The sequence below is a fragment of the Callithrix jacchus genome, chromosome 3 (genome assembly GCF_049354715.1).
Source record: "Callithrix jacchus isolate 240 chromosome 3, calJac240_pri, whole genome shotgun sequence".
NCBI lineage: Eukaryota > Metazoa > Chordata > Mammalia > Primates > Cebidae > Callithrix > Callithrix jacchus.
In genome coordinates, this window is record NC_133504.1 from 188417222 (window position 1) to 188444916 (window position 27695).

The following is a 27695-nucleotide window of genomic DNA, read 5'->3' on the forward strand; positions in this document are numbered from 1 at the left end:
AGCCCCTCCCTTCTGCCATGGGCTGTTACACAGAAGAGGGCAGCCCCTCCTTCCTGTCTGCACTGCCCGGCAGCCCCAGCAGAAAGGAACAGGGTCAGTTACATAATTCTCTGTGTCCACAGGATTAGAAGAATTGCTGAGAAGAAGTGTACTTCCCAAGCCTGAGGCTTGAGCCTGCCTCTCAAGGTCCTGTGGGGCGAGGCCAGTCTGGCTTCCGCCATGGCCCACAGCAGTATGCGTCTCAGAGCACCCCTTCTCCTAACCATCCCTTCCTTCCTGTCCCTTTGTGTTACTGGATGCAGAGGTCTGGGGGCTTACTGTGCATGCAGTAAGTGATGAACAAACATCTAAAAGGAACCTAGCTGTGTGATTAAGTGGTATTTTAAACATAAAAGTTACCCACAATTTCATGGAAAAAATATGTGGTCGTCTACATTTCTCAGGATGCCAACATGAATGAGTTTTTTTACTTTGCTGCCTCCTGATGGCAGAGTACCCTAATTGCAGGCATAGTATCAAGGAGTGGAAATCCCCTTCTTCCCAGTGGCGACACCCAGACTGTGAAAAGTGGGCAGACAGTGCCCTCATCAAAGAGCACTCAAACATCTGCCTTCAGCCAACACAAAGGGACAGAAGGGAAGGGGTAGTTTCATGTAAGATCTTTAACCATTCCCCTTCCTGATTTCTGAGGTCTTGGGTTCAGAGGCTGTGCAGGCTTGTAAGCGTGATCTCATTAGGCATATGAGTGTGGAGAAGAGGGGGCAGCCAGTCCCACATGCTGTAGTCTCTGTCTTTGGGTGGGTTGTTGACTTCACCCCATCTTGGGGTCATCCTTAGACTCATTAAAACCTTCTGAGCTGGAGACAGGCTACATCAGTCAACATCCCTGGACACAAAGATTTGCTCCGGGAAAGGCATATGACCAAATTTGGGCCAATGGGGCGTGGCAGGTGGCTTGCTGAGAAAGGCTGGAAAGAACGCCTCCTGACCTTCAGGGGAGAGTTGGAAGCTGCCCTCCCTCCTCCTTCGGATATTGCAGTGCGGGATGTACGCCAGGGACAGCTTACGCAATTTCGTCTCCATGTGGGAAGTGAGCCTGAGAGGGAATCTAACTGTAAAGAAGTGGTCTCTGACCCCCTGGATCAAGCCAGTCCTGAGGCCCACCTACCTCTGGACTTCCCAGCCCATGAGCCAAGGAAGACTTCTTTGAACCAGTTGGACTTGAACACTTTGTTATTTATAACACTCCACGAAGTCCCAACTCATCAGTGTTTGTGAAGTCACTGAAATGAATGCCAGCAGGCTTAAGTGTCCTTGGCATGGTCTCCTTCAAAATACCATAGCATTTGGATTGCTTTTAGTTCAGGCAGCAGAACTCTGCATGAGGCCCTCACCCCTCACCTTCTCCCTGGTCTGGCGAATGTGCTTGGGGGATTCCTGAGAGCTTCTGGCTTCCCTGACCCCTCTTCAGAGCTGGAAAGAAAGATGACACCTCCCAACTCCAGGCAAGACTCAGGAAGAAAGGGATCTCCACTGTGTGTCAGGGAGCCTCCTTAGCATCCACCTTGCTGAAAGATGGAAGGAGAAATGCGTCCAGTGCAGAGTGAGCCCTGGATCAAGCCAGTTCCCCACCCAATGTAGGCTGGTGAAAAGCCTTGCAGACGGCGATCCGGACTTATTTCCTAATGACAATGGATAGAATTGTCTCTGCAGCCTCCTGGGAGGGGTCTCAGACAGAGCGTCCCACTTGACAGCAAAGATGGTGAGATAATGAGCCCCTGACCACGGGGCCCACTTGTCCTTCCACACCCCATCTCAGGGCAGCTGCTGGCTGCTAGAATGACCTGCCCAAGGCTCAGCCTTCTGAGCTGTGCGCTGAGGGCTGGCTCCTATTTCCCAGGACACGACACGTGCACCAAGCCGACGGGCAGTGCACAGGGCCTGGAAGCAAAGGGCAGACGCTCTGTCCCCTGCAGGGACCTCCGTGTAACCTTCATGCTTCAGTCTTGAGCTTGCTGCATCAGAGGTCTGGGTTCAGGGTAGGACGGTGGTGAGGTTTCTGCCAAGGGAAAGAATAACGTCTCTGTTGAACCCATCGAACCTGAAACTGACTCATCCCAATGGACAGGAAGGCAATGAAGAGTTCGTCTACTGGGAGGGGGCGGGCAGAAGACAGCAGGTGTCTCTTGTTACTGTGAGAGCAGGGACGAAGGAAGAGCCTCAGTGGGAAGCTTCACTGGGGGGTTTCTAGGTTCTTCGATGCCCAGTGATAATGGAAAATAGGCAACTACAACAACCACTGACCAGCAGGCACGATCGACTCAGGGCTCAGGTGCCTTAGAGCTGGGAGTGTGGGTCACTGAGCCTGAGCAACGGGCTTTCCAGGCGGGACACGCTGATGGGCACGCTAGGAGTGGCAGTGTGGGATGTCCGCAGGGACAGCTTGGTGGAGGAGATGATGGTGTCCATCATAGCCCTGGGAGCACCCACAGCCATGGGGCCGGGGCTTGTCTGGCTGTCCCTCCTGGGCAGCTGGAGGCCTCGTGGTGGGCCGGCCTTTCTGAGGGCAGGAGCAGGGGAGCCACATGGGGGTGGACGGTGGGGGCACCTGAGGGGCAGCCTCCCCATCCCCTGGGCCAGGTGGGGAAAGCAGCAGGGCAGGGGTGGAATCTGACCACTCTACTGCCTTGGCGGTCTGCAGACTCTCCCTCTGATTCCGTCCCTGGCCTCACTGACAGCTGATGTGGGATGCTCTTGGGGCTTCCTCAGCCCCGCCCTGAGAGGGGACTGGCAGCTATAGGGCACAGGAGCCTATGAATACATGGCCACCTCTTCCGAGATGCAAGTGGACTATTTTTTTTTTATTTTGAGACAGAGTCTTATTCTGTCGCCCAGACTGGAGTGCAATGGTGAGATCTCGGCTCACCACAACCTCTGCCTCCCAAGTTCAAGCAATTCTCCTGCCTCAGCCTCCTGAGTAGCTGGGATTACAGGCGCCTGCTACCATGCCCAGCTAATTTTTGCATTTTTAGTAGAGACGGGGTTTCGCCATGTTGGCCAGGCTGGTCTCAGAATCCTGACTTCAAGTGATCCTCCCACCTTGGCCTCCCAAAGTGCCAGGATTACAGGCATGAGCCACCTCGCCCGGCCTGCAAGTGGACAATTGTAAACCACTTTCTGCTTGGTTCCTCTGAGGATCCTGGCTGTCAAGCCCCAGGTGTCTGCAGAGGTGGCCGACTGGACAATGCCTCTGGGTGGGCCGCCTCCCTCCTGCCTCCCTCTCTCCAGCCCCACTCCTGTGACCCTGGGCCCTTTATAAATAAACTTTCTCTTCCGGAACCAGGTCTCCAGCTCTGCCTTCTAGAGAGGGGTGTGGGCAGGGAACCAGCTTGAGGTGGGAAGGAGCAGGGAGCAGGGACCCAGGCTGGGGGGCAGATGCCCAGGAGCCTCGAATGCCAGGCGCAGACGCTGGGTTCCTTGGGCTCTCAGCACATGAAAGTGGCCGAGTCTTTGTGCCTGAGCTGTCTGAGTAACTGCAGTCACAGGCTTGACCCAGGAGAGGAGGGAGAGACTGATGAAGACCGTGGACACCCACACAGACACACCGGGAGAGAGAGAGAGGGAAGGAAGGAGAAAGACCCAGAGAGGAAGGGACAGGGAGATGTGGGGACACGACAGGGGAAGAGCCTGGGGTGGGAGGGGGGCAAAACAGTGGCTGGATGTGCAGGGTCAGCCCCGCCGCCCCTCCGGCTGGCCTGGTTCACCGTTCTCCCAGGGACGGTTGGCATGGGACCATTTTGGATACCAGGGGCAGACGGTGGCTTCATTCTAAGGATGGAGGCTGGAGGGCACTGGAGCTCTTTGTTCCCAGGGAATCCTTGAAGAGAAAGGCCGGAGGGAAGGAAAAATCAAGAGACGTTTCACTGTTAGCCTCCTGCCCTGAGGAGTCTGCCCTCGTCCCAGCTGCTTCGAGGGAGCCGTGGGAGGGTACGCAGGGGTTCTCCAAATAGCCAGCTCTCTGCTTTCTTGCACAGAAAGAAAAGGAAGTGCGGGGAGAAGATGCAGACACTGGTGGGCTCTGAACTTCGGTCGGGAGGGAGAGTTCCCCATGTGGGTTTCTGAGCAGAAAGCAGCGTCGCCATGGTCCTGCTGCCACTCCCTCTCCAGCCTCGCTCCTCTTGTCTTCACAGTGGGCTTGTTCTCTGCGCACGCAGCTCGCAGGCTGGCAGTGACGGTTTCATGGGGTGATGGGCATGAGCCGGTGCTTGGGAAACCGGCCCTGCCCACACATGCAGATGGCAGGAAGAGGGGCTCCCCAAGCCATCTGACTCTGGGAGTCCTTCCCCTCCCCGCTCCCCGGATGCGTTAACTGTCCTCCAGCCTGGGAGGTCACGCAGACAAGCAGCTGAGAACTCCCAGCTCACCCCCGAGCTGGGTATGCTTCAGGGTCAGACCCTAACGAGGGTCCCAGGTGGTGCACCCACGGGGCACTCCTGAGCTGGCTGCAAACGAGTCAAAGCTACACAGACACAGGGACCCAGGCACACAAACCAGACAGCACCAGGACCGGATGCCCGAGCCCTTTGGCCAGCTCCACCGCCAGCCGGGAGAGACACTGGATCCACGATTTTTAAAGAAGTAATGGGATTGCCTTTCATTTTCGCAGGGGCCGGTGGGTAAATAAACGGACGCACAGGATAACACCCAGAATGGTGAGAACTGAAACAAGGCAACCGGTACTACAGATACAGTTAAAAAAGTGATAGTACTGAAGCAACACCACGGCCACATAAACACCCTCCCACGCCAGGCACGCACCTTCCCTTATGCTACTGAGAATCCTTCACCGAGGCTGCACCGCCATTGTCCTGGCACAGATGAGGAAACTGAAGCCGACTCGGGGGAGGGGCCCTCCCGAGGTCACGGAGCTGGAGGTGGCAGTGCCAGGGCCGGAGACCGGGCCCGCAGCACGTTTTGAGGACACACAGTGGGGTGCAAGTTGCTCTGCCAGGGTGAGTCTGCATTCTGGAATGTTCATCCACTGCCCACCTGTGCCCTTACTCCTGGGAAATCACTCCCCATAGCTCATTAACCTGGGCCCTCTGCTGCAGAGCACACCCAGGGAACTCAAGCTGCCTGCTGCTGCTCGTGTCCTAGGTGGCCACACCTGCCCCTCGGAGCTGGAGGCCAGGAGCAGAGGTGCCAGCCAGTCTGGCAGAGGGGACGTGGGGGGCAGGGCCAGAGGCGAGGAAGAGCGGCCATCGTAGCCCAAGCCTTAGCTCTGCCCTGCCACCCCCTCTCCTGCCTTTCTCGGGGTCTCTGGGGCCCCCTCCTGGCCTGTGGCCTCCCCCAGGCTGGGTTTCCTGTTGTGTTGCCACAGGCACGGCGGAAGACACCCCCAGGGAGGCAAGTATGATGGTGGGGTGCAAGAGACCCAGGCTGCATCAACTGGACTGCCCCACACCCTGACCAACTATGAGACCCAGGTATTTCCCGAGTCCTTGCTGCTCCCGCTCCAGAAAAGGGAGCTGGTATTGGCCTTGCTGGGCTGGCAAAGGGCAAATGGCATAGGAGAAGGGGACCTCAAGGGACTTGTGCAATAAGCTCCCTCAGGCCAGGAGTTGGAGGTTTTAGATCCATCGATCCATTGGTTCGGTGAAGTCTGGAACTTGGGTGAAAAGGCAGACTAGGGAAACGGAGGACTCCGGCAGTCAGAGATGGGTGGGAGAAGAGAGAGAGGGGCAGGGCCACCACAGGTATGTGCCATCCTGTCGACCCCTGACCCACTTCACAGCTGGGACACCCAGGCTCAGAGAGGTTGAGTGCTCTGCCTAAGGTCACACAGCCAGCTTTTGGTAAAGCCAGAAACACCAAGGTGAAGTGCTTTCTAATCCCAGTGTCTTTAGTGGATTGGGCGGACCAAGGGGGCCTGGCAGAGCATTTTATCAGATCACTGTCATCCTCGTCCTTCCAGAAAATCAGGCCCTGTCTATTATTTGCTCTCCCAAGGTACAAACATACCTGGGACCTTCCGTGTTTCCTTATTCAAAAGAGAAGCTGCCTTCCCAGGGGCCATAGGGGAAGGGAGTAGACGCGAATGCAAACATCGACATGATGAAGGCCTGACCCCAGAGCAACCCTCAAGTCGCTGAGTGTCCTTTGTGCCTTCACCAGCACGAGCTCCTTCCAGAAGAGCCAGAGGCTGCTGGCTCCACTTCACACGTGAGAAAAGCAAGGCCCGTGAGGCCACGCCCTCCCCGGTAGCCAGCAAATGGCCAAGAGTCGGAGCACAGAGCCTGCGTGTGCTTGGCACAGAGTTACAGTTGCAATCATGAATTTCCTTCACTGAATCACGAACAGTGCTTCCGTGCAGGCTGGGGAGGAGGGGAGCTTGAATCCCGCAGTTTTTTAGGGGCTTAAAACAGCATTTACTTTTGCAGTTTCTGTGGGTCAGGAATCAGGTGCGCTTGGCTGAAGGTCTCTCATGAGGTTGCAGTCAGGGTCGGCAGGGTCTGTGGCCTCGTCGGAAGTTTCACTGGGGGAGTATTCACCTCCAAACCTGCTCATGCATGAGCCCCATTTCTGAGATGAACAAACTGAGGCTTAGAGGGGTTAAGGATCTGATTCCAGAAAATACAGCTGGAAGCATCAGGGCCAGGTGAATTATCAGCTTGTGCAGAGACAGGGGGTCCCGGTGGAAGCAGCCCCTGGGGCTTCCCAGGGCGTGGAATCCGATCTGAGACAGAGTCTTGCTCTATTACCCAGGTGGAGTGCAGTGGTGTGATCTCCACTTACTGCAATCTCCACCTCCCGGGTTCAAGTGATTCTCCTTCCTCAGCCTCCGGAGTAGCTGGGATTACAGGCATGTGTCACCATGCCTGGCTGATTTTTGTGTCTGCTCTGTCTTTGCTGGCAGCTGCCACTGTGGGTCCCCAGAGCACACTCCTCAGACATCAATCCACAAATCCCAGCCGGGCCAGGCGTTTCTGTGACCCTGTCCTGACTTGGTAGCTTTTCTCCCAGGCTCAGGCGGGGCAGCTGGGTTTGGTGGAGGTGGGGTGCACACCAGGTCTCGAGGCGGGAAGGCCTCTGTCCTGGCTACATGAAACCACTTCCTGTGTCCGTCCAGGCCATGAGGCCAGAGTGCCTGGGCCATCCCCACATTCATCCCACTCCCCAGCAGGAGATGCTGGTATCCCTCCACCCCGTGGTGTCTCTCAGCTCTCCACTCTAGAGTGAAGCCGGAAGCCCCCACCTGGCAGGCTACGCTGGTGATCAGATGGGGCAGCCCCCTGGAGTGGTAGCTGAGGCTGCACGTGTGGGACACGCCCCTCCACTGCAAGGGATCGATGCAGGTTATCTGCCATGCAATGGTGAGCACTGCCGTCTGCTTAAGGACGGGGGATCTCACAACTGGAGAGAGCCATAAGAAGCCCAGACCAGCACTTCCTGGGCAAGCCCTGCCCCCCTCCCAGCCATGGAAGGATATGGTTTAGGAACCTGCCCTCGGGGCGCTCCCACTGAGGGGACACACAGCAGGGGCTCTTAGCTCAGTGCCAGTCCCAGACCAGAGCTCAATCCTGGGTGCCGCTGTTGTTCTTCTGATTTTCCGCTAGAAGGCAGTGGTAGGTCGGGGCTGTCCCATCTGGGCTGAGACTCCCTGGGCCTGTAATGTCAGAAGAGCTGTAGAGGCTGGTGCTGTCTACACAGGAGGACTGACCTGCTCAAAGCTACCAGGGAGAGCTGCCCCTGGCTCCCAGGGCCCATCACACGCTCGTTCACAGTGGGCACTTGTGGGGAGACGCCCCACAGACAGGTACTAGCCTAAAGGATTGAGAGCTTGTGGGGGTGTCTGGGATCCTGTGCCAGGGGCTGCTGAAGACCGGGCGCGGGAGGCCCCCTGCAAGGCGTGCTGTCCTGGGCTGGACCTGGGGCTCTGGGCCCCTGCAGACCGACACCTCTTTGTCCATAAACTTTCCCGGAAACACTTCCCCCTGTAAACTTGCACCCACCAATGGCTTTTATAATCACATTTCTTCTGATTGCAAAAATAATCGTTTTCTGGTTTTAAAAGTAACGTGCCTGAAGAATACAGAAAGAGAATAGTGAGTACTTAGGGACTTCAGCCCGTCACTCTGATGACGGCCACAGATGTTTCCACGTTATTCTGTTCAGCCTTTTTCTTGAGAGCATTTTTAGAAGCACGATGTTTTGAGATCTCGCCTGCCTCAGAGAATATATTGAGACTGTCTCCTACGCGGTTGCTGGTTGCTCTCAGTGGCTCCTGATCCCTGCTGGGCTGGGCAGACCCCTGGTGTCAGGGTGCAAGTCAGCTGTGGGGAGGGTGAGTCCCGGGGGGAGGTGAGGTCCAGCTCCGTGGCCAGGTCTGAAGAGGGCAGTTCAGGTCCTGTGTGACCTCGGCATTGTCCACCGCCCCCCCACCGGCCTTCCATGTGTGAAGCTCGGATTCCCTGACTCGGGGGAGTCCCACCGTCCCTGCCCTGCCAGAGCACCCACCTTGCCTTTGCTCTCTCTGGGTCTTGCTCTGGCCTCAGGGAGCACTGCTTGTCCAGAGAGAAACAACGGAACCACCCGCCCACTGCCGCTGTGGGGCTCAGCTTCTGCTGCCTGGGGTCTTGGTCTATCAGCGCCCACCGTTATCTGGGGTCTGCCAGCCTCTCGTGGGCAGCCTTCGTGCAGGGGGATCATGCCTGCCCCTTCACTCCCTCACTCTCCCTGTGACCTCCTCCCGGCTGCGGGAGACTCACCTCACAGGCCCCCATCAAATCTCCGCCTCCCTCTGGGCTAGCCGCGTGGCCCGGCGGCACTTTTAGGATCAAGAATGACGGAAAGAAGGTGCACTTGGCCTTATTTCTAGAACCGTCTTAGAGAATAAGGCAATACGTTTAGGACTTAGGTGACGCGTGTGTTTTAAGTGGATTCTGGCTCCACAGGGCCAGTGTCCAAGGCACAAGGAGTCACACATATTTTTGTTTGTTTTTACAGACAGGGTCCCCCTCTGGCACCCAGGCTGGAGTGTAGTGGCACCATCATAGCTCACTGCAGCCTCTACCTTCTGGGCTCAAGCGAGCCTCCCACCTCAGCCTCCCAACGAGCTGGGACCTCAGGTGCGTGTCACCATGCCTGGCTAATTTTTCATAGAGATGAGGTCTCACTACGTTGCTCAGGCTGGTCTCAAACTCTTGGGCTCAAGCAATCCTCCCGCCTCGGCCTCCCAAAGTGCTGGGATTACAGGTGTGAGCCGCCGTGCCTGGCCTCACACACATCTTGTCCACATCAGTGAAGCCCCCTTGGCATGTGAATTCTGAGTCCACGACATTAGATTAAAAAGAAGAGGCCGGGAAGCTGCCGAGGTGTGGACGCTCCTGGCATTAGGGAGTTCTCTTGGCTCACTGCAACTTCCGCCTCTCAGGTTAAGTGATTCTCCTGCCTCAGCCTCTCTAGTTGCTGGGACTACAGGTGTGTGCTACCATGCCCAGCTAATTTTTTTGGATTTTTTTAGTAGAGATGAGGTTTCACTGTGTTACACAGGATGGTTTCGATCTCCTGACCTTGTGATCTGCCTGTCTTGGCCTCCCAAAGTGCTGGGATTACAGGCCTGAGCCACCGAGCCTGGCTGGGAGTTCTTGACAGTGAGAACGGGGCAGAGGTGTCTCGCTCTTACCCAGTCCCAACCCCCTCAGCCTGCCAGAGGCGTGTGGGTATCTGTGGAGAAGGAAGATGCCTCCCCATAGGCTGGCAGGTGGGGAGGCGCCTGCTGGGTAACAGCCCCGCGCCCTCGCTGGAAGGTGCACAGAGCGTGCCCAGCCCCGCCCTCTCAGATGTAGACAGGGAGACTGAGGCTGGGGTTTTAAATGCAGGCTCCTGACACAGCTCAGTCCCAGGAGATGACCTGAAGGGAGGGGCTGGGGAGAGCAGAGGTCAGAACCTCCAGCGCAGAAGAGCTCCAAGCCTCTGGCGACTTTAGCCATGGGAGGGGCCTGGACGCAGACCCAGCTTAGGGCTTCCAGAGCAAGAACGTGTCCAAGCTGCTGGGCTGCTCAGACCCCGTCTCTGCACTTGGAAATGGGGGCGGCTGCACAGACCTCACTGGGGGTGGGGTGGGTGACACCCAAGTCAGAGGCACAAAGAGAAGCAGCCAGCAAGGCCCCATGTCCTTGGCAGGCTCCTGACCTGCAGAGTGCCCATGGCAGAGAGAGCCTGGGACTCACCTCCTCCCAGCCCCAGGGCCTGGCCTCCCCGGTCTAGGGGCCAGGGCACACACCCGTAGCCACCAGGAGCTTGGGGCCCTCTGGGAATTCCAGTGATCTGGGCAGGTTCCTGAGGACGGAGCCACTGTGGCTCAGTCAAAGCTCGGCTCTGGCAGGGCATCAGTCAGCAGGGACCTCCGTGTGGCTGTGGGGTCAGAGAGCTCACCCCATGAGCAGCAGACCCTCGGCGCCTGCTGTGGGCAGGCTGAGAATGTCACCCCACGTGGCCAGACCTCCTGGATTTTCAAGAACAGCAGGATGTCTACCAGCTTGATTGCTGGAAACCCACTGGGAAGTCTTTAAACCTTACACTGAGGGCCACTGACGGTGATGCTCTTGGGAACATGAGCTCCCAAGGTGGGGCCTGTCCAAAGCCCCTGGTCCTGGGGCAGCACCCAGTGGGTATGGGGTGAAGGAAGCCTCTAGTGTGAGGGACAGGGCAGGGACCAGTGACTGTTGTTACAGATTGCAACGAGCAGGGCATTATAGAGGCAAATTTGCTGCTCTCCTAATTAAAAGCAAAGAAATATGCCAAACAATTCATACCTCATTCATTCATTCACACAGATAATGAGAACTGCATGGGCAGCTCCTGCCCAGCCCCGAGGACCAGCTCAGACCTCACAGCCCAGCACTGCCCCTGTCCCGACTGAGTGACAGCGTAAGTCACTTGGCAGGGCTGGGACAGGGTCACCAGGATCCCTGATAAAAATACACGTCAGGGGTGCGCGTGTGCATGTGTGTGCGCATGAATGTACATGTGTCTCTCTGTGTGCATATATGTATATGAGTGCACCTCTGTGTATGCATGTGTATGTGTGTGCACAGATGTATGGGTATATGTGTGTATGCATGTGTACATGTGTCTGTCAGTGTGTGCATGTGTGAGTGCACCTGTGTGTTTGTCTATGTGATGTATGTCCACACATGTGTATGTGCATGTGTGTGCATACATGCACATGTCTGTATACATGTCTATGTGCACGTGTATGCACTTGTATGCGTATGTATGTGTATACACGTGTTTGTGTGCATGCATGCATGTGTATGTGTATATGTGTGAGTGAATCTGTATGTGTGTATGCATGTGCACACCTGTGTATGTGTTCATGTGTATATGTGTGCACATGTCTATACATGTCTGTGTGAGTGTGTATGCACTTGTATGTGTATACATGTGTTTGTGTGCATGCATGTACATCTGTGTGCACATATGTATGTGTGTGCATGAATGTGTATGTGTATGTGTCTCTGTGTGTACATGTGTCTGTGTGTATATGTGTGAGTGAATCTGTATATGTGTATGCATGTGCACGCCTGTGTATGTCTACATGTGTATATGTGTGCATGCATGTGTATGCATGTGTTCACGTGTCTCTGTGTGAGTGCACCTGTGTGGGCACACATGTGTGTTTGTGTGTATAAATGTGTGGTGCATGAGTGTATGTGTATGCATGTGTGCATGTGTGTACATGTGTGTCTGTTTGTGCATCTGTGTATCTGTGTCTGTGTGTGTGCATGTGCGTCTGTGTGTCTGTGTGTGTATGTCTCTGTGTGTGTCTGTGTATGTGTGTGTGCATGTGTCTGTGTGTCTGTGTGTCTGTCTATGTATGTGTGTGTGCATGTGTGGGTGTCTGTATGTGTGTCTGTGTGTGTCTGTGTGTGTATCCATGTGTGTATCTCTGTGTGTGCGTCTGTGTCTATGTATGTGTGTGTGCATGTGTGTCTGTGTGTATCTGTGTCTCTGTGTGTATCTGTGTGTGTATGTGTCTGTGTGTGTGTCTATGTATGTGTGTGTGTCTGTGTGTATCTGTGTCTGTGTGTGTGTATCTGTGTGTGTGTCTATGTATGTGTCTGTCTATGTGTGTGTGCATGTGTGTGTGTCTGTGTCTGTGTGTGTCTATCTGTGTCTGTGTGTTCGTCTCTGTGTGTGTCTGTGTCTATGTATGTGTGTGCATGTGTGTCTGTGTCTGTGTGTGTGTATCTGTATCTGTGTGTGTGTCTGTGTGTCTGTGTCTGTGTGTGTATCTGTGTCTGTGTGTGGTGTGTGTGTGTGTGTGTGTCTGTGTCTGTGTGTGTCTGTGTGTGTGTATCTGTGTGTGTCTGTGTGTATCTGTGTCTGTGTGTGTGGTGTGTGTGTCTCTGTGTGTGTATCTGTGTGTGTGTCTCTGTGTGTGGTGTGTGTCTATGTGGTGTGTGTGTGTCTCTGTGGTGTGTGTGTGTCTGTGTGTGTATGTGTGTGTGTCTCTGTGTGTGTGTCCGTGTGTGTGGTGTGTGTCTGTGTATGTGTGTGTGTATGTGTGTGTCTGTGTGTGTGTGTCTGTGTCTGTGTGTGTGTCTATGTATGTGTATATGCATGTGTGTGTGTCTCTGTGTGTATCTGTGTGGTGTGTGTGTGTATCTGTGTGGTGTGTGTGTATAGGGCATTGCTTTAAGCCCTGAACATTTACTAATTCATTTATTCCTCATAAATGCTTGATGAGGTAGGCCAAGTACCCATCGTTCTTCAGCACAAAAACCAGGCATGGGAGGCACAGAGAGGTTAAGGAAGTTGCCCTGTGTCACACAGCCTGTCACAGAGGCCATGCCCAGCTCCCAGGGGCTCAGGGGCCTGTGGAGGGCAGGAAAGCCCCTGTCTGTCAAGGCCCTGATGAGCATCTGGAGGGAGAGTGCTGTTTGGAGCAGAGGTTTCCAGAATCACCTGATGAGAAGCATCACCTGGGAACCTGTGAAAAAAATCCAGATTTCTGGGCTCCCCGCCCTCCCCGGGAGATCCTGATACAGGGGTCTCCAGTCAAGAATCTGAACCTTACAGGACGTCCCAGGTGATTGTATCTTGAGCAATTTTGGGGACCAGTCTCTCTGGACACCACATGAGAGGCCCTGTCCATCCCTGCTGGCCTTACACTGGGCCCCCCGGCACACAAGAGGTGCTCAGCAAATGTTTACCTGACTCCCAGCTAGCTGCTGTGAAGGCCCAGCTGCAGAAACCAGGCTGGGGGAGACTCTCAGGTTCTCTTCATCCCAGGGGAGCAGCCTGGTTCCTAGGGGCCAGCCTCTCTCTGCTCTGAGCAGGGTCCAAGCGGGCGGTCTGAAATCTCCAAAGCCCTGGGCAGACTGGACCAGGCGGGGCCGGGGAGCACCTGTGGCAGGATCCCTGCGGCAGCTCCTCCCCGCCCTGCTTGGGGCCGGCTGGGAGAGCTGACAGTTCCAACAGCTGATAAGGAGGAGGAAGGTCAGAGGAGACGGTTCTTCCTGGGGGTGGGATGGGCAGGCTGCAGGAGCACAGCCAATGATTCAGGGGCCGCCGCCCAGGTCATCTGATGGGAATGCAGAGGCCAGGCTCACTAAAAACCTCCCTGCCCTGGCCGGGTGCTGGGCTGTGGGGCTGTCCTGAGGCACTATGAGAACCGCGGCGGCTCTGCAGCAGGTGGTGGAGCCAGGATCCAGCCTCCCCTCCTCCCGTCCCTGGCAGGGTAAGTTCCAGAGTGTTTCACCGGGTCTGTGCCTGGAGAGGCTTCCCCACTCCCCCAGGCTAAGGCCCCAGCCCCATCAGGTGAGGCTGGAGAGGGTGTTCACTCGGCAGGGTGCACCCAAAACTCGCCTGGCCAGGAGGACTGCTGCCTCAATGGGGTTCCAGGGGAAGGACCAGCCTGGTGTTCCCATGTATGAGAAATGGGCCAGGAGCCTGGTGGGTGGAGCTGGACGCTGTCAGGGTGGCAGGGTGAGGTGGGGGCACTGTGTCCCCAGGATCCTGATGACTGGGCTGGCAGGGTGCCTGGTGGAAAGGTGAGGGCTGAAGAGGTTGTGGCCAGGGGTTCTGGTGTCAGCTTGCCACTGACTGATCCCACCCTCTGAGCCTCAGTTTTCCCATCTGTAAGATGAGCCATGGGTGTTGGTGCCCAGGGCAATGTCTGCACGTGGCCAGCAGCCATAGCTGGTGGTAACAGTGCAGTGCTGGTGACCCTGGAGGGGCCAGAGTCATGCTCCCCTGCACCCCGTGCCTCTCATGCTGCCCCAGTCCTCCCGCTATACCAGTGCCTGGGGTCTTGGAGGGGTTCCAACGGCTCCCTGCATCTCTGAATCCTCAGTCCCCCTCATGGGGCCAGGGTCCCCACCTGCCACTGGGGATGAGGCCACCTTCTCCCAGGGCTAGACATGGGTGGGTTTTGAAGGAGGCAGAGGCTGTCGGGGCAGTGAGGAGGGGCACGTGGCCTGACCCAGAGGAGGGCAGAGGAGAGGCTGTCCTGGGGATGAGGAGACTCTGTGACTCCGGGGAAAGTATGGGGCCTCTGTCAGCCCCAGTGTCTCAGCATGCCACCCGCCTGGGGACCTTGCCTCCCTCTCCTGCTGGGGCTGTGGAATGATCTGGAGCTTTCTGTGGCAGCAGCAGCCCCGGGCAAGTTCTGTTCACCAGGAAGGAGCCCGTCCTCATCCTCATCCTCGTTTACAGAGGAAGGCTGGGGCTCAGGGTGGCAGAACTGGCCAGGGATCACAGGCAGGTCCCGCCTGGGGCTAAGCTCCCCTTCCAAAGGCCTGCCTCGGTTTCCTGGTGCTTCGGGGGCAATACCCAGAAACTGGCCCTACCCCAAGTGTCTCTGTGATTAACTCATTCCCTGCAGAGTGGAGGGAGGCGTGGCCCAGGGAGGCTCCTGGGCTGGCCTGAGGTCCATGGCAAGGGGCCCCAGGGTGTCACCCAGGCAGTCGGCTCCAGGCCTGGCTGGGATCCCGCTGAGACACTTGAGTGTCTTTAGGCCTCAAAAGTTCACCCTCCAAACACGTCGCACTTGTTCCAGCCTGCAGGGACTTTTTGTTTCTTTGTTTATTTTAATAGACCAAATTCTTTGGAATCCTTTTAGGTTGACAAAACAGTCAGGAAGACAGTTCAGAGTTCTCATAACACCCCGCCCAGCCGCCTCTATTATTAGCATCTTACCTCCATAGGGTGCGTTTGTCACAACTAATGAGCCAATACTGATGGCTTGTTACCAAGGGCAGCTCACACGTGACTCAGATTTCCTTAGCTTTACCCAGTGCCTTGGTCTGCCCCAGGACCCCACGCTGCACGTGGTCCCCTCCTCTCACCGGGCTTCTCCGGGTGTGATCGCCTCTCACACTTTCCCTGGTTTTGCCGGCCTTGACAGTTTTGAGGAGCGGTCGGGATTGTGCAGGGTGTGCCTCAGTTGGGATTTGTCTAGTTTTTCTCATGAGTAGACTGGAGTTATTATGGGTTATTGGGGGACAGATCTCCAAGGCACAGTGCCATGCGCACCACATGGTGCCAAGGCCACACACTGTCAGCAGGACTCCCCACTGTTGACCCGGACCCTGGCCACCTGGCTGAGGGGTGTTGGTCAGGTTTCTCCCTGTAAAGGTCCCTTTTCCTCCCTTCCCTCCGGTCCTCTCTGGAAGGAAGTCTCTTCGTGCGGCTCGCATGTAAGAGTGGGAGTCATGGTCCCCGCCTTCAGAGTGGAGCCTCTCCATCAATTATTTGGAATTCTTCTGCCCAGGCGATTGGCCTCTCACCCTGCATTTACTCAGTCATTCCGTCACTGATTTATTTGAGGATGGATTTGTGGATATCTATTTTACATTTTGGGTTATAATCAAGTACTAGCTTATTTTTGCTCAAATTACTTTAACTCTTTCAGCTAGCTCCGTGTCCCTTTGACAGGTGAGATTTCACGCCTTCCCCCATGCAGGCACGGACTCACTCTCCTGGCACCCCAGGCCAGGCTCGGCTTGTCAGCTTCCTGGCACCCCAGGCCAGGCTCAGCTTGTCAGCTTCCTGGCCCAGTCCTAGAACCCGCCATTTCTCCGAACCCTAACTTTTGCTGCTGGGGAAAGGCATTAGAAACTGAGATCTGTTTGGGTGCTAGGCGTGCTTACTGCCGTGTGGGCATCTTTGCTTCCTGAAAAAAAAATTTTAAGTATTTTTATTTATTTTTAGTTTTAGTTTTTAGTTTTAATTGTTTTTTTTTTTTTAAGCATCAAGTCTCAATGTATTGACCAGTTTTGCCTCAAACTCCTGGCCTCAAGGGAGCCTCCTGCCTTAGCCTCCTAAGCTGGGACTTCAGACAGATGTCTTTTCTTCCTCTCCCTTCCCTTCCTCCCTCCCTCCCTTCCTTTCCTTCCCTTCCCTTCCCTTCCTTTCTTCCCTTCCCTTCCCTTCCTTTCTTCCCTTCCCTTCCCTTCCCTTCCTTCCCCTTCCCTCCCCTCCCCTCCCCTCCCCTCCCCTCCCCTCCCCTCCCCTCCTTCTTCTCTCTCTCTCTCTCTCTCTCTCTCTCTCTCTCTCTCTCTCTCTCATTTTGAGATAGTCTCACTCTGTTGCCCAGGCTACATGCAGTACAGTGGTTCGATCTCAGTTCACTGTAGCCTCTGCCTCCCAGGTTCAAGCAATTCTCCTGCCTCAGCCTCCTGAGTAGCTGGGATTACAGGTGTTTGCCACCACACCTGGCTAATTTTTTGTATTTTTAGTAGAGATGAGGTTTCACCATGTTGGCCAGGCTGGTCTTGAACTCCTGACCTCAGGTGACCCACCCACCTCGGCCTCCTGAAGTGCTGGGATTCCAGGCGTGAGCCGCCGCGCCCGGCCAGATGTCTTTTTTTTAAGGCCGTCTCAGCTGCCGGAGCATGAAGGCCTCTATGCGCGCATTTGCCACGTCTACATGCACGTCTGAAAGTCTGCCTAGATGCAACATCTGTATCTCCATGAGGTTAAACGTGAGTTCATCCTGACGTCTCCAACTCAGAGCTGTTATGAGCAGGTGGATTCCAGCCTCCTCCCCGCTGGTGGTCTGTAGCCACCCGTTCCAATGCTGGGAAAGCTGGCCTTCACCATCATCCATTCATGGATTTAACGGTTCTGTTCCCCTGTACATGCACAGAAGCATCACAATGGCTGACCCACGCCCCTGCGGGAGGCAACTTCATTTAGTTTTTGAGACAGGCTACCGCTCTGTTGCCAAGCTGGAGTGCAGTGGGGTGAGCGTGGCTCTCTGCAGCCTCGACCTCCCAGGCTTAAATGAGCCTCCTGGATTAGACTCCTGAAGCTGGCACTACAGGCACATGCCACCACACCCAGCTGATTTTTTATTTTTTGTAGAGACAGGGTTTTATCCTGCTGCTCAGGCTGGTTTTGAACCCCTGGGCTCACGTGATCCTCCTGTTGTCTCAGCCTCCCACAGCGCAGGGATTACAGGTGTGAGCCACTGTGCCCGGCCGGAAAGCAACTTGATCGGCCAGAGCACGGCGGTCCGGGGCTCCTTTCGCCTTCAGTTTTACAGAGTCGGTGTGACCTCCTTCCTCCCACTTCAATGAGATTGTTGTACACAATTGTGACACGGTTAATCGCTTTGTCACATTTCACATTCATCCTGGGATTCCCCTGTCCTCCTAAGTATTTTAAAAATATAATTTGCACACATTTAGGCTCCCAGTACCGTCAAGCTCAGTGTCTTTTGGGAAACGGAGTCAGGTATCCACGGTCACAGTGTCATCCGGAACAGTTCCAGCTCCCCGAGAACTCCCCTGTACCCCACCTACCAGCTCCCCACTGTTGCCAGTGCACTCATCCTCTGGCGAAGGATGCATTGAAACCCCACCCTCAGACATAAAAGGTGGCAGATTCTCTGCATCTTGCTTTTCTTCTGCTTAACGTGTCTAAGGGGTCTGTCCTCGTTGACGCTCAGAGAAAGCCTTGGTTCTGTCTCGCCGCTGCCCGCTACCTGTTGTGTGGCTGGAGTGTGATTTATCTGACACCCAGGTTATTTCCAAGGCATTGCTGTTAGAAATGGCCGCATGTGCAGCCTCGTACCAGGCCATTTCCGAGGTCATCTGCAGGGCAAACGCCCAGGAGTGGGGTGCCGGGCAAAGGGTCGGCATAGTCGTGGCTTTATGAGCGTTGGTCATTGGCCCTCAGGTCGGCCCCGCTGGCACCGTGCTCTCGGTGGCCTGCCTAGGGTGTGTCCCTGGATTCCGGGTGTTGCGGCAGGAGGTACCACAGGGTCCCTGGGAGTCTTCTCGCACTCTCTGCAGGGGAGAGATTGAGCAACGTTTCCTACATTTTAGGACGAAGGACAGGAGCTCCGCGCCAGCCCCTCGCTGTTTTACTGTGGTGTTGTCCGTCTTTTCCTCCGAGGCTTGAAGCAGAGGCCGGTCAGCTTCTCTCGAGAGGTTGAATGATCAGCAGCTGCTGGGGCCAGCCTGACTCCGAGCCATGTCCAGCAGCAACATTTGCTTATTGCACATTAAAAGTAAAGGGACCAAGGAACATAAGACAAACTCCAGTGCAAGCGCGGTCACAAGGATTCCTGCCAGTCCTCCCCAGACCAGTGCAAGCGCGGTCACAAGGACTCCTGCCAGTCCTCCCCAGACCAGTGCAAGCGTGGTCACAAAGATTCCTGCCAGTCCTCCCAAGACCAGTGCAAGCACGGTCACAAGGACTCCTGCCAGTCCTCCCAAGACCAGTGCAAGCGCGGTCACAAAGATTCCTGCCAGTCCTCCCCAGACCAGTGCAAGCGCGGTCACAAGGACTCCTGCCAGTCCTCCCCAGACCAGTGCAAGCGCGGTCACAAGGACTCCTGCCAGTCCTCCCCAGACCAGTGCAAGCGCGGTCACAAGGACTCCTGCCAGTCCTCCCCAGACCAGTGCAAGCGCGGTCACAAGGACTCCTGCCAGTCCTCCCCAGACCAGTGCAAGCGCGGTCACAAAGATTCCTGCCAGTCCTCCCCAGACCAGTGCAAGCGCGGTCACAAAGATTCCTGCCAGTCCTCCCCAGACCAGTGCAAGCGCGGTCACAAAGATTCCTGCCAGTCCTCCCCAGACCAGTGCAAGCGCGGTCACAAGGACTCCTGCCAGTCCTCCCCAGACCAGTGCAAGCGCGGTCACAAAGATTCCTGTCAGTCCTCCCCAGACCAGTGCAAGCGCGGTCACAAGGATTCCTGTCAGTCCTCCCCAGACCAGTGCAAGCGCGGTCACAAGGATTCCTGTCAGTCCTCCCCAGACCAGTGCAAGCGCGGTCACAAGGACTCCTGCCAGTCCTCCCCAGAACTGCCGAGGTCAGGAAAACAGGGACATCTGAAAAACTATCCCGGCCAAAAGGCACCCAAAGACGCCAGGCAGTGAAACCAGATGTGGTGTCCCCCACGAGCTCCTGGGTGGGGCAGAAGACAGATGCTAGGGGGGAACTGAGGAAATCCAGTGTGAATTGTGAGTAACAATAGCAGGTCCAGGTGCTTTTACTGAATGTGACGGGTTGTCACGGGGAGTTTATGCCAATGCTCTGCACTGGCTTCCCAACTTTTCTATCTAAAATTTTAAAATGAAAGTGAAGATGAAAAAAAAACTTTAACAAAGCCGGGCGTGGTGTCTCACGCCTGTAATCCCAGCTCCTCGAGTGGATGAGGCATGAGAATTGCTTGAACCCAGGAGGTGGAGGTTGCAGTGAGCCGAGATCATGCCATTGCACTTCAGCCTGGGTGACAGCGAGACTCCGCCTCAAAAAAATAAATAATAAATAAATAAATAAATAAATAAATAAAGTAAAAAGCCACTTGAAAGAGTGAAAACAGCCCAGATTGTGCTTGGCACTTGGTAGCGTCTGCCCAGAGCACAGCAGCCCGTCCCCAGGGCCTGCTTGTTCTGGCCCAGGGCAGCCATTCTCTCTGGGCCCCCACCTTAACCTCAATCCCACGGGGCAAGGACTGTTGCGCCATTACTTGGATAGGGTGACTGCAGGGAAGCGGCTTAGCTAAGGCCTCCTGTTAGCAAGAGGCCAATCTGGCATTTGGGTAACTCATCCATGTCGAATGCTGAGCAGGGGGCCAGGGCCAGCGTCGGATGCTGGCTAAGTGCCTACCATGTGCCAGGCCCCGAGGTGGGAAGGCTGAGCCCCATCCTCACAGCACTGGCGTGAGGACATGGGAGGTGCATTGTCACAGCACAGTGACAGGAGATGGTAGCGCCCAAGTGAGGTGGGGGCAGAGGAAGAAGTAATCTCCCCTCCTCCTTGGTCCCTCCCAGAAGTAAAAGCAACCCAGAAGCATTTCCACACGTGAAATATTTCATGAATATTTCACGTGTGGAAATATTCTGCAGAGTGCCTCCTCCAGGCAGCCTCCTCGGCTGTCTACAGGCGGGACTGGGGGTGTGCAGGGCTCCCCGCTGCTGGCCCCTCTGCAATGGCTGCCCTGGCCCAGCTGTCCCTTCTGGTTCCTTGACTGTCTCCACCATGAGGCTGAGGCTGGGGTCTCTATAGGGTGGCGGGTGCCTGACTCATTCCAGCGGAGGTGGTGGCCAAATGGGGCAAGGAAGGATGTGTAAGAGTTTCCCGGGCAGCCCTGGGAGGAAAGCAAGCCCTCCACCTGTGGAATGCCATGTGTGGGGATGTGCAGGTAGCCCCCTGTTCTGAGGGAGTGTGGGGTGGGCAGTGAAGCTGCAGAGGCCCAGGCTGGACTGAGGAGCCCCTGAGGCATGCCTGCCCAAGCTGGGGTCTCTCCTGCCTACGCACTAGTTTCTGCCCGTGCCCCCCCACCAACCATGTGCTTCAGTTGAGGAAATTCCCTGGGCCTCTCTTGCCTACCCTCAGGTTCGTGATTAGAATCTAAAACCCAAGATGGCTGAGGCCAGGGGCCACTTTGGCAGGAGCCCTGTCAGTCCCCAACAGAGCCCAGCAGACTGCCTGGGCGCAAGCTCAGAACCCCGGCCTGGAGAGCCTCTGTCCTCTTTGGATCCCTGTTGACCAAAGGGGGGTGCCTGGTGAGGTCCGCTACCCTGTCCTGCAGCTCAGCCCCCTCCGTGGTAAGAGAGGGCCGGGGGCTGGCAGTGCAGACCCTCCTCACTGTGGCTCCTGCTCCTCCGTCCCCTCCCACTCCCCTGTCCAGCCCCGATCGCTGTGCCTTTGCCTATCCCGGGACTCCTGCCTGGTCTTCCCTTGCCCTCTCTGACACCTACCATCCTTCAAGGCCCTGCTCAAATGCCACTGCCTCCAGAAAGCTTTCCCTGACTGCCAAGCACAGTTAATGTTCTCACTCGTACCCCCGCCACCCAGCGCCACTCCCGTTCCACAGGCTCAGTTGGCTCTGTCTGATGTGTTCCTCATATTAGACTGGGGCTATGGGTTTGGGGGAGGAAGACCGTGAGAGTGAAGCACACTCCTGCTCACATCACAGCAAGGACACCTGCTACCAACAGGCCTCGTCACTGAGGCTGTTGACCCCGGTCGCCTGACCGATGGGTGTTGGTTGGGTTTCCCCATTTCCACACTGTCCTCTGTGGAAGAAAGCCCCATATGCAGCCCACGCCAAGGGAGGGGTTCATGCTCTGCCCCCAACCTAAGGTAGTCGGAATTCTGCCTGGGGGTCTGTCTCTTCTCCCCCATTTACCCGGCTTCTCCCATCACTTATTTGTGCCATGGGACCTTATGCATGTTTGTTTTCTATCTGGTGTTGACATTACTCCTGCGTTACCTGTGTTTCATTGCTCACATTGTCCCAGCTTTGGCCCCTGGGAGCTCTTTCAGTTGACGCCCATGTCCCTTTGTCATGGTTCCACCATTTTGGGGATCTACCAATTCATTTAACTATGGCTCACACTTCTGAAATTCCTGGTGCTACAAGACACTCCAGGCCCAATGTGATTATTTCCTGCCGGGGAATGTATCTCATGAATATTTCATGTGTGAAAATATTCTGCAGAGTGCCTCCTCCAGGCAGCCTCCCCAGCTGTCTACAGGCAGGACTGTGGGTGTGCAGGGCTCCCCGCTGCTGGCCCCTCTGCAATGACTGCTCTGGCCCAGCCGTCCCATCTGGTTCCTTGACTGTCTCCACCATGAGGCTGAGGTTGGGGTCTCTAGAGGGTGGCGGGCACCGGACTCATCCATGCTGGATGCTGAGCACGGGCAGGGCCAGGTCAGGAAGGCAGGTTGGACCTGGGCGATGCCTCCTGCTGATCATGCCCCGCTGAATCGTAATGACTACAACCGCTCTCCTCTGTGGAGCCCTCCTCTGAGCCGTCAGGTGCTGGGCCTGGGCAGTGCCCGTAAAGCAGCTCCCCTAGGGGCTTTGAACCCAGGCTTCAGAATCTGCTCTCCGTCATTGCAGCCCAGCATGTTCTGTGCTTGCCAGTGGGGGAGTCTCTCTGTACCCACTGTGTGGTACCTGGACCACTACGCTACCCTTGGTGAACAGGGGAGGGCTATGCCAGGGTAGAGTGGCTGAGGCATGTGTCCACCCTGCAGCAAGTGAGGGGAGACCCCGGGACCCACACTTGGCTGGGCACCAAAGTGGTGGGCCCCACCCCTGTGACACTGCCTAGGAGACACCCCAGCTGGTCAGCAGGCAGGTGAGGCAGCAGCTGTGGACACTGGGCCAACAAGGGGCTGCTGCCTGGAGCCTGCACTGGGCACCTGTCATGAGGCAACCCCCTCCCTGTCTCTCTGGTGTCCCAGGGAAGGTGCAGCCAGGGTGTGGCCAGATCCTGCCGGGCGCTGCTCACCGGGGACATGTGGTGGGAGAGCTTGAGCCCCACCTGGGGCAAGCCCATGCCCACTTCAAGCCGGTCGTTCCCTCCCACCAGCTGCCCACACAGCTTTGCCACAGCAGAAGTGCACCTGACTGGGCTCTGTCCCCTCCTGCACATCTGGCAGAGGTGAACCCTCTCAGAATTCATGCGGCTGTTGGCTCCCACCTGGCTTGAGCAGCCCAGAACCCTGTCACCAGCACTTGGTTTGTTAGTCATTTAGCAAACGCTTGCAGAGGGTGGAGTGGTGCTGGGCACGGGGGCCACAGAGAGCAAGGCCGGCCAGCGCCCTCCTAGGAGGAGCCCGAAGTGCAGGGGACCTGCTTAGGAAGCAAGTGGCGATGCTGGATGATGGCCCCAGTCCCAGGAGGGCTGGAGCATGCTCAGGCTCTCCAGGGCCCAGGGCAAGGGCTGGCTGGGCTGGTGGCCAGGGTAGGCTTCTCTGAGGAGGCAACGCACCGAGGTCACAGCTGGAGGAGAAGGGGCAGCAGGAAGCAGTGGGGTACAGATTCCAGGGCAGGTGGCGGGGGTGTGGGATAGCACAGGGTGGTCAGAGCCCACCGTGGGGGGGAGGGGAGGGGGAGGGGAGGGCAGAGTGAGGCTGGCAAGGGTGGCTTGGATGTAACCAGGTGGGGAAAGAGAGGGGTCATGTGCCAAGTGCCTTGTGGTGCCCTCTACTAAGACACAGGGCAGGGGAGAGGCAGGTGTCCAGTTCGGACGGGTAGTGTCTGGACTGGCTACCGGCCATCAGAGAGGTGGAAACCCCTGGAGGAGCTGCTTTATGGGCACGCTGCCCAGGCCCAACACCTGACAGCGTGGAGGAGGGATTCCACAAAGGAGAGGCGGACGGTGGCGCTGGCATGGGCATTCAGTCTGAGCTGGAGCCTGGGGACCTCAGCAAAAGCAGATGGCTCCGAAGTCCCCGCTGGCCTGAGCTCCCTACACGGAGTGTGGCCCTTGGAGAAGGGGAGGAGGGAGGAGGAGGCTGGGAGGCAGGAGAAGGTGCCCAAAGGGTGAGGTTCCTGGGCGGACCAGTGGCCCTGAGAGGCAAGGAAGAGGCAGCTGGGAAGGGACTGCTGGGCTTGGCCATGTGGAACGCACTGGTGACCTGCGCATGGGTGGCTTTGGGGAGCATGGGGTCACATCAATTCGAGGCCAGAAAGTGGGGAATGGAAAACAGCACTTGAGGATTTTTGGGAGGTGGCCAGGCAGTGCAATGGGGCTGCGATTGCCAGCATTTCATTCCTCCCCCCGCCCCCTCCTCCCCCCCCCCCCCCCCCCCGTGACATCTGGCCCAGTCCAGGTGGGCAGCAGGGGACCTGCAGGAATCCCCCTCAGGGCCCTCCTCCCCTCTGCCTGCAGTGACGTCAGCCTTGGAGCCTCGAGCTTCCCCGAGGTGTGTCCAGGCTGGGAGGATTCTTCACTCCTCAGGAGGAGCTGGGGGAGTGTGTGCCCGGGCTGCGTTAATGATTGTGTAAGCCAAGGTCGGGATGAACCCCTGACCTTCAGGCTCTGCAGAATGCTGGGAATTCCAGCTGGGTCCCATCCCTGAGTCAGGAAAATTGGGGCTCTGAGGAGTTCGGGCCTATGGGATTGCGGGTCCTGGGGACTCATCTGTAAGCTGGGATCTGTGTCCCCAGACTCCTGGGAGAATGGCCTCCTCGAGGCCCCTGCCACGTGCCCTCTCCTGGGGCCTTCTCGTCTGTGCACCCTCTCTTGGTCATCCACACCTCGCCAGTCGGCTGGTCCACCAGTGTGTTTCTGAGACTTGGCCTCTTCTGGCTCTGTGATGTTTTTTGGAGAAAGAACCCAGCTCTGTGGCCCTGGCTGAAGTGCCGTCGTGTGGCCTCCACCTCCTGGGCTCAAGCAATGCTCCCACCTCAGCCTCCCGAGCAGCTGGGGCTACAGGCATATACGGCCATGTCCAGCTAATTTTTTGTAGAGACAGGGTTTTGCCATGTTGCCCAGGCTGGTGTCCAACTCTTGGACTCAGGCGATCATCCTGCCTCGGCCTCCTAAAGTGCTGAGATTGCAGGTGTGAGCCACTGCGCCCAGCCCTGGCTCTGTGATCCTAGCCTCCCCACACCTCTGTTCCTCGTGGTTTTAAAGGCAGAGATGCTGGCAGGAGCTGCGGGGCTGCCATGGGGGCCTGGGGGAGGCAGTGAGGGCACTCTGGTCAGCTTCCTCCAAGAAAGGAAGGTCCCTATTCTGAAAGCTCCGCTGGGGAAGCAGCTGGCCTCCCTCACCACCCCCCAGGTGAGAGTGCTGTGCTGAGGGGTCTCGGGTACCTGGTCAGAAGGCCAGGCTGGCCCAGGGAGGAGGAAGGACTGTGGACCTGCTGGGCCTCAGTGTCAGCAATTCCCTGGGCTCCAGGGTGACGCCGGCCCAACGGAGCAGGACATTCCAGCCAGTTGGGGTGGATGTCTTCAGTTTCAGCCCAGGCAGGAGAACTGCTGACCACTTCCTGCAGGCTCTGACCCGGTGGCCCTGCCACCCATCCGGCCGGGGTGGCCATCGATCATCTGGAAAGTCCAGGAGCCCTGTGTCCGTTTTGCAAAGAGCAGTTCCTGAAATCACCGGGCCTAGAGCTCGGCTCATCTGATCAGGGACCGGTTTCAGCAGCAAAGGCCAGAAATAACACATGTTCTGAGCACGGCTGAGTAGGGCACCGTCCTAGCCCTTTCTGGGGGGATGACTCATGACACTGCCATCCAGCGCCCGCTGCTATGGGGCCCCAGGCTAGCAGCTTATCACGCCGGCCTGGATATGCCTGTCCTCCAACTTGGGTGCGTGGAGGAACCAACTTGGGAAGCAATCTCGGGAGAGATTTGTGCCGGTCCTTCCCTCTTGTCCTCGTGTCTGAGTCGGGCTTGGGAAGGCCTTGGGGGGTGTGCGGACATCTTTGCTTGTTTGCATTTCTGCGGAACATGCTTTCAGGAGAGAAAGCATTTTACACGGGAGGAATCGGAGGCCGGGAAAGATGACGGGGCTGCTCAGTGTGGAGCTGGGCTCTCCAGGGGCAGGAGATGTCTCTGAGTCACCTTTCTTTCTTTCGTTCTTTGCTTCCTTCTTTCTTTCTTTCTTTAATTTATTTTTTAAAATAAAATATGAAACGCTTCACGAATTTGCGCGTCATCCTTGCGCAGGGGCCATGCTAATCTTCTCTGTATTGTTGCAATTTAAGTATATGTGCTTATTTATTTATTTTTGAGGCGGAGTCTCGTTCTGTCTCCCAGGCTGGAGTGCAGTGGTGTGATCTTGGCTCACTGCAACCTCTGCCTCCTTGTTCAAGTGATTCTCATGCCTCAGCCTCCCAGGTAGCTGGGATTAGAGGTGCTTGCCAGCATGCCTGGCTAATTTTTGTATTTTTAGGAGAGATGGGGTTTTACTCTCTTGACCAGGCTGGTCTCGAACTTCTGATCTTGTGATCCACCCGCCTCAGCCTCCCAAAGTGCTGGGATTACAGGCGTGAGCCACCACGCCAGCCTATTTATTTATTTCTATTATTATTATTTTTGAGATGGAGCCTTGCTCTGTTTCCCAGGCTGGAGTGCAATGGCAAGATATCGGCTCACTACAATCTCTGCCTCCCAAATTCAGGTGATTCTTTCCCCTCTGCCTCCCAGGTAGCTGGGATTACCGGCAACCACCACCACACCCAGCTAATTTTTGTACCTTTTTTAGTAGAGATGGGGTTTCACCATGTTGGCCATGCTGGTCTCAAACTCCTGACCTCAAGTGATCCGCCCACCTCGGCCTCCCAAAGTGCTGGGATTACAGGCATGAGCCACTGTGCCCAGCCCTGAGTCACTTTTGAAATGTAAGGGCCATGGAATCACCAGGAACTGTCCTTCCTGTGACCTTGGGTAAAGGTACTTCTGAGGTTATAAATTACAATCTTGCTACCAAGCACTTGTCTTTGCTGTCTCCTCTTCCACTCTGAAGGCGCTACCTGGTGAGTGGCTTCTCTGTGCACAGGTTTTCGTGGTCACACAGGTGTGACCAGGGCGGAGCAGCGGAGTGGGGCCGGCAGTGATGGACCACGTCCCGAGCCTGTTTCGCAGCACAAGACGGCCTCGGTTCTGTGGTCCACAAAGCACACCTGACCAGATCTGGCCCCCGGTCTTGTATGATAGATAAAGTTCTATTGGCAGGTGGCCACACCCGTTCACTTATCGCTGTCTGTCTGCTTTGTTGCTCTAAGGGCAGGGTTGTGACAGACCTGAAGGCTGGCAAAGCCAGACCCGCTTCCCCCAGCCCTGCCCAGAGTGCATTTTGCCTCCCGAGTTCTGGAACGACCTTGGAGGCTCCCGTGAGCCTATTCCTGTTGGACAGGGCCAGTGGGAGAGCCGGCAGCTGAAGTAGCCTGTAGCCCCCAGGTCCCTGCATTCCTGAGAGTCACTTTTATGGCAGTTGTAGATTAACCCCTCAGGGTGCGAATGTGCTGGCCTCTCCTTGGCTGCCAGAGTCCATAGTCCCCTGAAGTGGCTGTGGGAGATTTTAGCACTCTGCCTGCTGGGAGCACAGTTGTTTGAGCTAGCCCTGACCCCTGAGAAGCCCTTTACACTCCCGCTTTGCCTGGTTCCTCTCCCTCCAAGTCTCAGCCCACGTGCCTCCTCTTTCAGGAAGCCTTCCTCGATTTCATCCTCCTCTCTTTCCTCCCAGGCCTCCCTTTGCTGCTACATGGAACATGCCTTGCCATCCTGGTCAGTTTCCCGGTCAGTTTCCCCGACTTGTCTGTGAGCTCCTCCTGTGAGCGGCCAAATTGTGGGATGGGTGGGGGTCCCAGAAGGCAGAGCTGGAATGGGGGTGCTGCCATCTCCAGTGGCAAGTGGGGCTCCAAACCGCAAAAAGCAGCATTACCTGGAGGTGGGGGAGTGGGACCAACTGCAGAGGTGCAGTTCC

General features: G+C 56.4%; 1 protein-coding gene and 1 pseudogene across 2 annotated transcripts in view; one reads left to right on the forward strand and one right to left on the reverse strand.

Annotated features, from left to right (window-relative positions):
- Positions 1 to 13648: 13648 nt before the first annotated feature.
- Positions 13649 to 27695, forward strand: part of SH3TC1 (SH3 domain and tetratricopeptide repeats 1) — a 67010-nt gene continuing 52963 nt past the window's right edge. For both annotated transcript variants that reach the window (XM_054253511.2, XM_054253516.2), the window contains exon 1: positions 13649 to 13747. Coding sequence is in view for 1 of the 2 variants with exons in the window: in XM_054253516.2 (XP_054109491.2) it covers positions 13675 to 13747 (73 nt within the window). In the remaining variant the exon portion in view is untranslated. The remainder of the gene's footprint in view (positions 13748 to 27695) is intronic.
- On the reverse strand, positions 25892 to 25983 carry LOC118152506 (U6 spliceosomal RNA; annotated as a pseudogene).